Here is a 13,397-nt window from a genome sequence, read left to right as displayed (position 1 = left end):
GAACTTATGCAACTGTAGGTTTTGCTGCATCGTGAGCGTTGAAATCATTTATTTCATTTTTACATCACAGCTCAGCTGGGTTTGGAATATCAACAAAAAAAGCTTAAAAAATAAATAAGTCATGTTCTATTTTTTGCATTTTTAGTTCACAAGTGCAATAAAAACTTTAAGTTGAAATAAATTTATAATTATTCATACTCAAAAGAAATATTAAAAATATGTACAACAAAAGTAATACATTTTGCGAAAAAATCTTTCAGAATACATTTGATTTCGAAGAAAAAATATAATGAACTTCAAAAATCAAATTATACGCTTTACTACATTGCCTTGGCGTTCTCGATTGCGAGATTCCTACTCGAAACTAGGTGTCCAAAGGCTTGATTGTCGAGGCAATTGCAAACCTCTTTTTACACCTAAGCTTTCATCCACCCCGGGATTCGAACTGACGACCTTTGGATTGTGAGTCCAACTGCCTACCAGCGACTCCACCGAGGCAGGACCAAGGGAGACGACTCCTACACCTGGACTGAGCTTACGACCTCACCTTTTAAGTTAGACCGGGGCCAACATTTACTTCCCCGTCCGACGGAAGGCGTGATCAGACAAATCTCGTCTCGAAAAATGCTGCTTAATGAACTTATGAACTTAAAGCCATTAAAAATAGGTTTGTGGAGTTGGAGTCGGAGTTGGTGGAGTCGTTTTGTTTTAGGACCTGTATTTGGGGAGTCAAAGTCAAAGTCTCTATATCTCCAGAAACCGGAGTCGCTAAAATGTCAGATGACGGAGTCGGAGTTTGTATAATGTGTATTTTGAAAGAAAAAATGTGTAAAATTGGAAGGTATAATTTTGAAAGGTTGAATATTACCTCTTTTATGATGTAATTCTACCTCAATTTAGACTGAAAAAGTGACATTACACCGGGGCAATTCTCTACGAAATCGATATTTTTTTTAATTATTATTTTTGTATTTTTTAATCCGGCTGAAACTTTTTTGGTGCTTTCGGTATGCACAAAGAAACCGTTTTGCATCATTAGTTTGTCCATTTAATTTTCCATACAAATTTGGCAGCTGTCCATACAAAAATGATGTATGAAAATTCAAAAATCTGTGTCTTTTGAAGGATTTTTTTAATCGATTTGGTGTCTTCGGCAAAGTTGTAGGTTTGGATAAGGACTACACTAAAAAAAAAATATACATGGTAAAACAAATTTGGTGATTTTTAATTGAACTTTTTGTCACTAGAACTTGATTTGCAAAAAAACACTTTTTTTTATTTTTTTATATGTTTTAGGGGACATAAAATGCCAAATTTTCAGAAATTTCCAGGTTGTGCAAAACATCTTTGACCGAGTTATGAATTTTTGAATCAATACTGATTTTTTGAAAAATTGAAATATTGGTCGCAAAAATTTTAAACTCCAATTTCGATGTAAAATCAAATAGTAATTTAGTGAAAATTTGATAAAGTGCACCGTTTTCAAGTTAAAGCCATTTTTAGGTAACTTTCTTGAAAATAGTAGCAGTTTTTCATTTTTTTTATTAGTGCACATGTTTGCCCACTTTTGAAAAAAAAGTTTTTGAAGGCTGAGAAAATTCTCTATATTTTGCTTTTTAGAACTTTGTTGATACGACGGTTAGTTGCTGAGATATTGCCATACAAAGGGTTAAAAAGCAGGAAAATTGATGTTTTCTAAGTCTCACCCAAAAAACCCAATGTTAAAATATTAAACACTTGTGAAATTTTCCGATCTTTCCAAAAACAATATTTAGAAAAAAAAATCAATCAAGCCTGACATTTCAAAAGGGTTAAACATTCAATATTACGCCCTTTTGAAATATTAGTCTTGATTTAAATTAACTTCGGAAAACCAGCGTTATATTGCAATTTCATCAAAAATGCAAAAAAGTTTTTACTTGTTATTTAAATAGGCCTATTCTACATACTTTTTACCACTCTTTTTTGCCGATCAGCACATGGCCTCGAATTAGAGCTTTCAAAAGATTTATTTTTAAATATTAGTAAATCTATTTGCTCGTTTTTTTCACAAGATAAGATTTTAGATAACCCTTATTCTAATAAATATTGTATGAATAGATGTTATTTGAGACAACGTAAGCAATACAAATTGGGATTCCTTTCTTTCTTGGAAGCATTAAACGCGATTTTTCGAATTAATATTTTAATTCATGCTTGCTCACAATACATTTCATACTTTCATTACTGCTGAGGGGGGAAGACGGTTACGAGACAAGGTATATTTATTTACATGCACACTGAGGGTTGCAAAGAGCGAACTAAATTAATAATCTATTAAGTAAAACAAACAAAAAACAGTCCACGGTGGAGCAACTCCGTTGCTTCGAGTGGAGTGGGTGGTGGGGGCATTCACATATCAGGAGTTCTTGGCGCTGGCTCAACAAATCACGTTCTGTATCTATACTGGTACTACTTCGGGTTTGGACTATTACTGTACCGTAGGTATCTTAAGGAATATGTTGCAATAGGTCACGTATCCAGTCGAGAGTCATTCTGCAACGGAGAAAAAGAAAACAAACAATCCAGAAACAGCTTACAATTCAATGTGGCACATCGTTCCGACAATCGTTCCAACGAATGATTGGCAAAGCGACGAACCTCTTCTTCGATGGATGCTAAACTACCCCCTTCGATGATGTATCAATTACCATAAACAACTGTTTTTTCACTCCCTTCTGTGCTGGGGCACGAAAAATCTACATCAAACGGAACTTGTCGTGGGCTAGCACCCAGTGAACGGGGATAAGATCTTGGCAAGCGAAAATCTCGACCCAGAGAAAGGAAACGAAAATCAGCAATCAGCAGGTATTACATTGTGTTCTAATCAGAATCTGACTAATTTGACATCGAACATGACAGCGAACAACCGCGCATGCTGACTTGGAACAACGGAAAGAGGAGAGCGCTACCAGACGAAATCAATTTGCATTTTAATGGGCTGTGTTGTTACGTTGTAGTCTCCAGCAGAGATTGCATCTTTCATTCGTGGATGAGTTTCCGTTTCGGACGATGTCGTTTCGTGGAACGAAAATTTGTGAGGCTTTTTACAACTGATCGAAAACATGCAAATTAGCACTTCTATGATTAGTTTCGAGGTGTCTTACCAAGAGGTCTGAAGATATTTGGTATCATGTGCACGTTGTCAGCTGAGGAGACTTTTATCCATATCGGTTGTAGTTCTGGTTGGTTCCAAACGGTTGCTGGCTGTACGCTTGACTAAACTTTTGCGACACCGGCTGAGTGGCGGCAATTAGGGCCAGCGATTTTTGGATGGCCTCCGGAATTGGCGGGGGTGTTGGCAGATGAGCTCCCTCAGCTCGGAAACCTTCAAATAACAGATCAATTAGTACCTTTTATCAAAATCCAAAAAAACACAAACCATTTTCATCGGCAATGTAGGTGACCGTGATGAGCTGGCCCTCCGGCGAGGTGTACGAGTAGGAACCCTGGACCGATTGGGCTTCCAGATCTTTGAGACCCGGGTTTTTCAGGTATCCCGAGGCTTGCTGCTGTTGGCCATCGCCGGTCGTGTACCCGTACGAGTACGATCCGTCGAATGAAACGTCATTGTTGTACGAGGTGATGGGCACAAATGGTCGAGGCGCACCTTGGAAACCCTTGAAATGTTTTAAATAAGTCAGTAGGGATACAAGAAATTACATTCATTTTTACTTATTTATTAGCCTTAATTTCTGGCAACCCTGTCCAAAGTTATCTCAACTTAAGTGATACTTATGTACTTTTCAGAAGCCGGATCTCACCTATTTGAATGAAAACAATGTCCGGCCCCATCATCTAGCCTATCGTTAAATAGCTAATCAAAACAAAAAACCTTGAATTATAAAATTCATTAATAAATTCAGTTTTCAAACTTTTAAATCCTTCCCAACAAAAGTATTATTTGATTTTTGTCAAAAGGCAATTTGAGCAATTCTCCACGAAATCGGCCGATTTCAACTATTTTATTTATTGTATTTTTTTTTTATTTGGCTCAAACTTTGTGGGGGCCTTCCCTATGACCTAAAAAGCTTTTTTGTGTCATTGGTTCACTCATACAAGTCTCCATACAATTTTGGCAGCAGTCCATACAAAAATGATACGCAAATCTTCAAACATTTGTAACTTTTGAATGAATTTCCGGATCAAATTTTCTGAACCTTTCAAAAAAAAAATATGTTCAAACATTGAATATTACGCCCATTTAAAATGCTAATCTTGATTTAAAAATTTTGAAAATATTTTTTTCGAAAAGATCAGAAAATTTCACGAATGTTTCATGTTTTAACATTGAAAACCATTAGTTGCTGAGATATCGTCATTAGAAAATGGTGAGTTGTTTTTGTGAGATTTAGAAAACTTCAATTTTCGTGTTTCTTTTTTAAAGCGGCTCTATCTCAGCAACCCGAGGTCCAATCTTCAATGTCTCTTAGACAATTTTATAGCAAATTTTCTGAACTTTTCAAAAAAAAAATATTTTTAGAGATGGTCACTCATGGTCACTATTTTTAAAAATCGAAAAACTGCAAATATTTCGCTAAAATCAAACTTTCGGTGGCTATATCTTGAAAACGGAGCCCTTTATCAAAAAATCTGTAAAGTACTTTTCGATTGCAAATTCAATTTTGCATTAAAAAATAATGTCAAACTTGTTTTTGCATGAAACTTCGATTTTTTCCAGAAATCACAATTGTTTGAAAAAATCATAACTCGGCGGCAGATTTTTTGACCATGTTTCTCTATGGCTCAAAAGTTGCGGATTTTTGTCCCCTAAAACATATCAAGAAATCTTGAAAATCAAAAAATACGTATTTTGGGAAATTGAGTTTTAGTGAAAAAAAAAGTTGATTAAAAAATCTGCATTTTTTTATTCCGCGTACCTATTTTTTCTCAAAAGTCCTCAACAATACCTACAACTTTGCCGAAGACACCAAATTGATCAGAAAATTCACTCAAAAGTTACAGCTGTTTGAATATTTACATACCATTTTTGTATGGACAGCAGCCAAAATTGTATGGAGACTTGTATGGTCACCAAGGACACAAAATAACTTCTTTGGTCAAAGGGAAGGACCCCACAAAGTTTGAGCCAAATAAAAAAATACAAATTAAATCCATATCCGATTTTGGTAAAGAATTGCTCAATTGAGAAATAAAAAAATAAAAAATAAATTTCACAGGAATTTTAATTTCTTATTTGTCAGGTTTTTAAAAACAACTGATTTCTAAGACTTATAAAAACTAGCCAAAAATTTCCGTGATTAAACAGATTAATCCTATCTCACCTGTAATCGCTGATTAAACTGCGTTTGTGGCTGCTGATGGTGCTGCTGCTGCTGCTGGATCTGTCCCGTTGCAGACCTTAGCGCCTGATGGGTTTGCCGGTGCGCCTGTTGCTGCTGGTTATGCTGACCAAACCGTTGCTGCTGATGATGCTGCTGGGGCGGCTGATTATACTGTTGCTGCTGCTGATTATGCTGCTGATTGTGTTGTTGTTGGTGGTGCTGCTGCTGCTGCAACGGTTGCACCTGCAGGTTCCGATTGAAAGGCACATTCTGGTTGTAATTGCTCCTGGCACCAAACTGACTCTGTGGCTTGGCGTGAGCTGTACACGCCAAAAGGGCTGATATTACTACAAACTTTTGGATTTTGGAAGGGGTTTGAAAATGGTGAAACAGTTAATAACAATGATATTTCGATGGGCGGCACGTTTTTCCTATCATCACGGAGGATAATTACCGATATCATATTCACTAAGTTAAACGGTTTTACTAGCGTTCGAACAGTTTCGAACCTTTCACTCAGAATGCCGGCTCACTACTGCGGGGGTCTTGGGTCTAACTGGTGGAAGAAATACGAAAATTTTCTAGCTATTCTACCTCCGTAAATTATCACTCTTCTGCACCATTTGAATGCCGCGGGCTGACTATCAACCATTCTCCGATCAGCAGTTTTATTTATACCGCAAGTTCACATACCGACGACGAAGACGACGACCTAGTACATGATGTCTACGACACAGTCAAAACGATTCGCGAAAAACTAGTGTAACAACAATACAAGTGCGGTTCACTAATCACAATAACCTTAAAAAAGTGCCCCCTCGAGATCTACCACCCCTCACCCCCTTCAAAGCAGATGAATATCATTACAACGAATATTCTACTCTTTATTGGAGATGTGATCAATAAATCTGCAGTGACGACGACGACGACGACGACGACGACTGGAACATCGGAACACCCCGAAGCGGACGGACGCAACTCCGACAGTTTCTGGTTTCACGGTCTCGTCCGCTGCCAGTACCATTCATTACCACCCGACCCAGGTCCGGTGATGAAGAGGCCGGTCACCCGCGTGGACCTACCCCACAAGGTGGGCGCGCGCGCAAGAATTATTCGTTTTCCACGCGTGCACAGCCGCGTGAAATCATAAACAAGTTGGTGAGCCAAAAAAAGCTCTATTATGGTGGTGTGTTTAAATGCAAAAGTGCAAATTCTTGGGGTGAAGATGTGGTTGATGACTGCTGCGAGCAGTTCATCGACTGATCCACTCGTTGGCTGGATAGGTCACAGATAAGCAGATTTTAAACTTTTAAATATTTCAAATCAATTTTAGTTGAAGATTTCCAAGATGAAAATTGTCAAAAAAATAAATTGAAAAATAATAATTTAGGTATATAACAAATCTATTTATATGTGCACATAAACAGCATTTGGCGATGACCACCATGTCGAATTGGTAACGATTCAACAGCAAGCGTGATGAGACCTTCTATTTGATGTTTCATTCCACGACACTCTCGCGTCAGGCACACACGTGGAAAGCAGACTGTCTAGCAGGTGATTTTTTGTTATTTTTTCACTCACTTAGTATGTAGCCTAAATGTTTTTTTTTTTACAAATGTCAAAATGTAATTCATAGTAGTGTTAGACCAATCTAATTCAGCCTGATTATTTTAAAAGAAAATCACTATAAAACCATGTTGATTTTACATCAGAGTGTAAACAACAAATTATGGTTTAAAACATGTTGATTCAAATTTTGTGATTGAATTAGCGTTAATCACAAAATGACAAATGTCATAGGTGAAATGCTAACAAGTAAACAAAACACAAACTGATAGCTGTCAAACTAATGACAGATCAGAAGTTCAACAAGGGTCATCCCTACACGAATTAATTGAACGTGAACTTGGCATACCGACGTTGTCGTGCTATCTTGTCGCACGTCGCTTTTTGACGTTCCGAGAAAAACACGTTTTAATGGTTGACCCTGAGTAAATAAAACCTAGAGCACACAATGTAAACAATAACAATCAAGCTTTGTTTGGTTGACTATTCAGTGCATTGTCCCGAAGTTTGGTTGAATTTGGTTGCCAGAGTCCTGAGTTATAATTACAAATGTTTACGGTAGTCGGGCTTGTACGTGTGTCAAACGCGTTCTGATCTGAAATTCCTTTGGCCAGTTGTCACTCTTACATCAATTTTCAGAGTGTGTCAAGACTCTGCACGACAATATGGAAACAACTTTCGTATGAAGAGTGACAACACTGCAAGGAGTTTTTTTCAGGTTTTATTGAATATCTTAGGATTTAAATCGAATTTTGAGGATTTGTGACGGTCAAAAGTAAAAGCACAAAATCGCGTTCTGAACTCAATTTGGCCCAAAATGCACGTGCGACAAGATAGCACGACAGCGATGATACGATGGATTCTTCAGAAAGTTAAATCTTCATCCTTACCAAGGCCGTGTGGCCAAAACAGTACTGACCCCAGGCAGGTAGCGACCCTCTTCTTACTGGTCCGAAATCCGTCAAAGTGGCAATTTGTCGTTACCATGAATCAACTCGATAACCTACTTTCCTTGGACGAGACCTAACAGCAACCGCAGCACACATCATTCTTCATTGAACAAGTGACGGTATTAAGGCTGTTGATGTTTCCACAGTAACTTTTCAAACGCATGCCATCACTGTTGAACGGGGTAATTTGACCAAACCATTAATCATAGGCACTTGTCGTCGTGCAAGTGCATCGTCTCACGGCGACAGGTGCTAATCTGCATTCTTGAGAGTTCACTTGGATTGGGGTGGTTCCGTTTCGTTTTGATTGATGTTAGAGACTTTTAATGGGAAAAGCTACCGGTTTCCCATGGAAACACGCGCGAACTTCAGTCACATTCTGCAGAAATTCGTGAAAAGACTTCAACGCCACCAAATGACGAACTCTGCGGCCTTTGCGAGGATGCAACCAAATTAGATGACGGCTTCTAGGCGCATTGTATCACACAAGTTGGTGTGAGATCATCCACCATTTGATCACCTTCACCAGATAAGGATCGGCTAGTTAATAAGAAGCTAGGAAATTTGCGCTGTTTGGGAAACGATTTCGCGAAACTCTATACCTCACAGCAAAACGAGCGTTAATCGAACAAACAATTTGTCAGAGATTCCTCTGGTAGCGCCATGCGAGTGGCTAGGATAAATCCACCTAAACATATTGGACAAATTTTAAAATGTTTGTTTGCTGCTAGTATGATAATGGCAGTAATTTGTTTAATACCGCATTAGGGGATCTCCATCTTCTCATATTACCATCAACAGATAAATTAGCATAAACTATCATTCCAAGACAATGGCTCATACTGGCATGCGCAAGAAACACCTTCTCCACACCTTCACCAAACACATGTGTCCTTGGGCAAGGCGAAAAACAACACACCTGAGTTGCCATCTAATGTTGGCTTCGCTCATAGACCGAAATGCCAGGCAGAGGTACATCCCTGCAGTGCTCGCGATCAATTTATTAACCACCCACAGTTTTCCATCATCATCATCCAGCAAGCATTTAGTACATTGTTGCAGAATGCAGCAGTGTTGACCTTTGCCGGAAGATTGCACCCTGTGAAGTCAGAGGAAGTTTATGTAAATGCAAAATTAAAGTAAATAAGAGCGATTTTGAAGATCTTTAGGGTTTTCGAAACATAGTTAGATTGGAATGATTTTTACATTTTTTTTTTTACTTTGAAAGGACATACATTTGAAATTTCAAAAAAGTTTCCACGTAGTTTATGAATATCGTTGCTTCATTAATTTATTTATTTTTTTCATTTAGAATGGATCTTTTTTTTACTTTGGTGAAATTTATAAAACTATTTTTATTAATTTGTCTGACTGTGATGCAACATTGTAAAACTCTTACAAAATTAAATATGTTATTTTCAAAAACCATTTTAGTTGTTTTTTAACCTCAAATTTCGAAACTCAATTGCAAAACTGTTCCATCTCCAAGATTGATTTACGATCAAACACTGCTCTACGAGTTTGATCAAACTGCAACCCCAAATTGCAACTCTATTTGCACTAAACTCTGTACCTGTCAGGTTCAGACAAGGGAGTCAAATCCAGGCCACGACAGAAGAATTGCAACTTTTGATTAACGGCGGCAGGCAAATTTCGAAAAGGTTATTCATCTCACATTTCGCCGCGGCCGCCAGTTTGCCCAACTGACCCGTTTCGAACCCCGTGGATGTTTTTTCTTTTGAGTTTTGAAACTATGGAAAGTCGGGGTCAGATCCTCTCCAGGCGGTTGATAGTCGTTATGCGTGTTGCAAAATGGGCAGCGATTAAATTTTTGCTCCATCCAAACAAAATGGCATGTCTACCGTTAAAGGTTCAAACCGAGTTGACCTTGTCCGGAACGACCCCAGGTTGAGGGCGTATCACGGTAATCACCCTCCACATCAGACTCCGTGCATTTTAACACCTCATTCGGCACCTCGTTCTGAAGAGGGGTTCAACGCGATTAACCCGCTAGAAAAATCGAGGGCCTTCCTAATGTTGCCACCTTCACGTTGAATCACGGCTGCAACCGCACAGAACATCACTTAACCTTTGATCCACGCAACAAGCCAACCTCGCAGAATCGCGGGTTGCTCGCGGGACATAATTGGATCAACTCTTCACGATAGAGTAATACAAACTAAGAACCTGGCGAAAAATGTTACGAAATGTTGGTGGCAGCGCAGCATCATTTTGTCTGATTTCAATTACGTAAACTGGGTCAGAGGTGTTACCGAAGGGGTGCAAGTGATCTAGCCGGTGATCTTCGGGATTACCGCCGATGATAGTTGCCGCCGCGTTGAGCGTGAAATCGAGCGAACTGGTTTGCCTCCGAAATGGCCTATAGAAGATGCAACTACTCCTACTCGTTGCAGGGTTTCCTAAATTATTATCAAATAGTAAAAAAACAGGTTTTACCCTGAAATGTTCAAAATGCAGAAGTTTTAAGCAAAAATTAGATAAACAAACTTACATTTCGACGCTGTCGTGCTATCTTGTTGCACGTCGCTTTTTGACGTTCCGAGAAAAACTCGTTTAAATGTTTGACCTTGAATAAACAAAAACGGGAGCACGCAATGTAAACAATAACAAACATGTTTTGTTTAGTTGACCATTATGTGCGTTATCCCGAAGTTTTGTTGAAATTGGTTGCCGAAGTCCCGGAATATAATCAAAAATGTCTAAGGTAGTCGGGCTCGTACTTGTGTCATACGTGTTCTGACCTGAAATCCTTTTGGCTAATTGTCGCACTTACATCAATTTTCAGGCTGTGTCAAGATAGCACGGCTAGATTGAAACTTATTTCATAAGTGATAAAAATGCACGGAGTTTTTTTCATTTTTTATGGAATATCTCAGGATTGAAATCGAATTTTGGGGATCCGTGAATGTCAAAAGGTAAGGCATTGCGAGCTGCACAAAATAGCGTTCTTAACTCAATTTGGCCCACAATGCACGTACGACAATTTAGCACGACTACGACGATTTGTACTCATTGTTCATTTACCGATGTCTTAAGAACAATCGTTTTCACTTGGAATATTAATCAATACAATTTCAACAACCCTCTCAATTTTTTTAAAATATTACTGAGAACCCCTGGTAGCGGTTCTACCCTCGAACGATGCGTAATTTAGACGGAAAATTTCGCAAAAGTCCTTCGCACAAGGGGATTTGCCAGCAGCGGAATCGTAACTAACTGAACGCCGCAGCCTACCAAGTTTATGGGAAGGACGCACCATCCCCGAGGCTAGCAGTCACTCCGAAACTATTCGGAATCTTCGCCGATGCGCCACAGTAGAACAGGAGGAAGATTAGAAGGTGTGTCTAGCTAAATGAACATCATCAATAAAGAAACGCTTCGATTCGATACGGTCGAGAACTATGCGAAAAAAAAATGCAAAAATGCAGTGCACTTTGCTGCTTCAGGGCGACTCTCGTTAAGATTATGAGATTTGAGGGAAGCTTATACTACCTACTTTACAGTCGTTATATTTAAATATCTAATTAAAAGAGGCACACTGCTAAACTACTGGAATCCATCAAGTTTATGGTAATTCGAATTAATGAGTTCATCACTGTAATTGATCAGCTGCTTTAGGTGTGCAATACTGAGTAATGGTGTAATTGACTGATTTTGACATACAAGTGCCCAAGTCAACATTTTGTGTAACCTTTTAAATCGTGAGAACCTGTCATAACTGGTGTCACAGAATATTGTAATTTACAATCAGCCTTCATGTCCGCTGAACCTAGATAAATATCACATTTTCAACTTATTCTCGGTTGATTTTAATCACATTGTTGCAATTACAAACTCAATTCAAATGCAAATTCGCATCACTCGCGAAATCAGACGAAAGCCCCCGCTGGGGATGACGAGCCTCATCCAGCCATCATCCACAAAACGATTCTCGCGCAGAAGGATCAAAACCGTTCTTCACCCAACTAGCAGAAAACGAGATGGGATTTCCCCAGGGCAATTTGCTGCATTTGCTGCAATGACAAATTAATTTTAGCACATTATCACCGTAATGCCATCTCTAATAGCAATAATTTAAAGCTCTTTATGAAAAGTTGCACCACTGCGTGGGACGACGTTGCCCCACTCCGAGGGAGGAAAGACAATATTGTAGTAAATTAAAAGATTACAAAAGTTATCAGATCGATCGGGACTGACGTGAACGTTTCCGAGGGGAGGTTTTGTCTCGTGGGTTTGAAGTTGGAGGAGTGGCTTAAATTCTTGGGATGTTTTGCTAGTTTGAAATGTGAGTCTCTCATGGGAGAGTACTAGCAAATCAATTATGGGATTTATAGTCTCATAATCATAATATCTTTTGAATACAAATTTTGGAGCGATTCTCTAATGTGCAATGTTTATTCTTAGCTAAAATTGTAACTTTTTAAATTTTTTGCATGTTTTTCACATTTTCTGCTATAAAATGGAACCATTATCATTTAAATTGTAAATAAATGCGTAGAGGCATAGTCTGGGGCACTAGAAAAATTACTGCATACTTCTTTTTACTTAAAATATAGGAAATGTTAGTAAAAAACACAGCCAAAGTTGACCCCTAAAAAAATTAGATTTTTAAAAACATTGGCAAAGTCACATAAAACAAGTCAAACTTCCAACCCTAAAATTTTCCAAAATTTTAAAAGTTCTTCTTTCCAATGCTTTTTGAAGATCAAAAATTGGTTGAAAAATGGATTTTTGGCGATTTTTTAAATCGAAGCCCGTCTAGAGGCGGGGTTGGGTTGTAGAGGGTTAAAGTATTAAAATTTGCAAAATCAAACTTTTTCAGTAAAATCGCTGCATCTCGCCAATAGTTCATTTTAGTTTGAGGTCTACATTGATTATTATGTAAAATTGTCCGGGGAACACGATGGTGATAAAATAAAACAAATAAAAATATAACGAATTGGTAAAACTGAATTTTATTACTTAAAACGTTAAATTATAATATTAGTGGGCATAGAAGGGTTAAAATTTTATTTTTATCGAATTCCTTGGACAATTTTCTATAAAATGCAACCTGTAGAAAGTATTTTGCTCATATAGTTGCAAAGTTATGATTAGAAAATCGTCAAACAAGAGGGCAGTGTCAAAAATAGAGGGATGGTCCAATCAGCACCAAACTTGGGATTTCTGTTAACTATCGATAGATGCACGTTCCCTTCAAGTTTGGTCCAAATCGGTGAAGGTCGAGTCCAAAAGTGTACTCAGTTGACCTAGAATGACACCTATTTTTTGTTGTAAACCATTACTTAAAAAAAATAAATTGGCTTTTGACGTTCATTTAAAATATTTTTTGTACCTTTTCAGATTGTTTGATAGAATACATTCTCTCGTGACGTTAAAACGTATATTTGGTTCTCGTAATATTTTGACCCTACTTCGAAGACATATTAATGTAATCAAACACCTGTAGATGTCAAACACGATTTGAACCTCAATCGTAAAACATCTGCACGAAAAGTTCACGTCTTCGTTTGTGTCATTGCGTGTCCAAGCC

At 38.1% G+C, this 13,397-nt stretch overlaps 1 protein-coding gene across 1 annotated transcript; it reads right to left on the bottom strand.

Annotated features, from left to right (window-relative positions):
• Positions 1 to 2,168: 2,168 nt before the first annotated feature.
• On the bottom strand, positions 2,169 to 6,067 carry LOC6042097 (endocuticle structural glycoprotein SgAbd-8). Its single transcript, XM_038258129.1, has 5 exons — positions 5,779 to 6,067; positions 5,325 to 5,678; positions 3,422 to 3,659; positions 3,147 to 3,367; positions 2,169 to 2,535 (listed from the first exon to the last, which is right to left on the bottom strand). Exons 1-4 carry the CDS (start codon positions 5,785 to 5,787, stop codon positions 3,201 to 3,203), a joined length of 768 nt encoding a protein of 255 aa, XP_038114057.1. The 5' UTR covers positions 5,788 to 6,067; the 3' UTR covers positions 2,169 to 2,535; positions 3,147 to 3,200.
• Between the last annotated feature and the right edge of the window lie 7,330 nt (positions 6,068 to 13,397).

The sequence above is a fragment of the Culex quinquefasciatus genome, chromosome 2 (assembly GCF_015732765.1).
Source record: "Culex quinquefasciatus strain JHB chromosome 2, VPISU_Cqui_1.0_pri_paternal, whole genome shotgun sequence".
Lineage (NCBI taxonomy): Eukaryota > Metazoa > Arthropoda > Insecta > Diptera > Culicidae > Culex > Culex quinquefasciatus.
The sequence above is the reverse complement of the archived record's forward strand: the minus strand, read 5'-3'. Positions and strand labels throughout refer to the sequence as shown.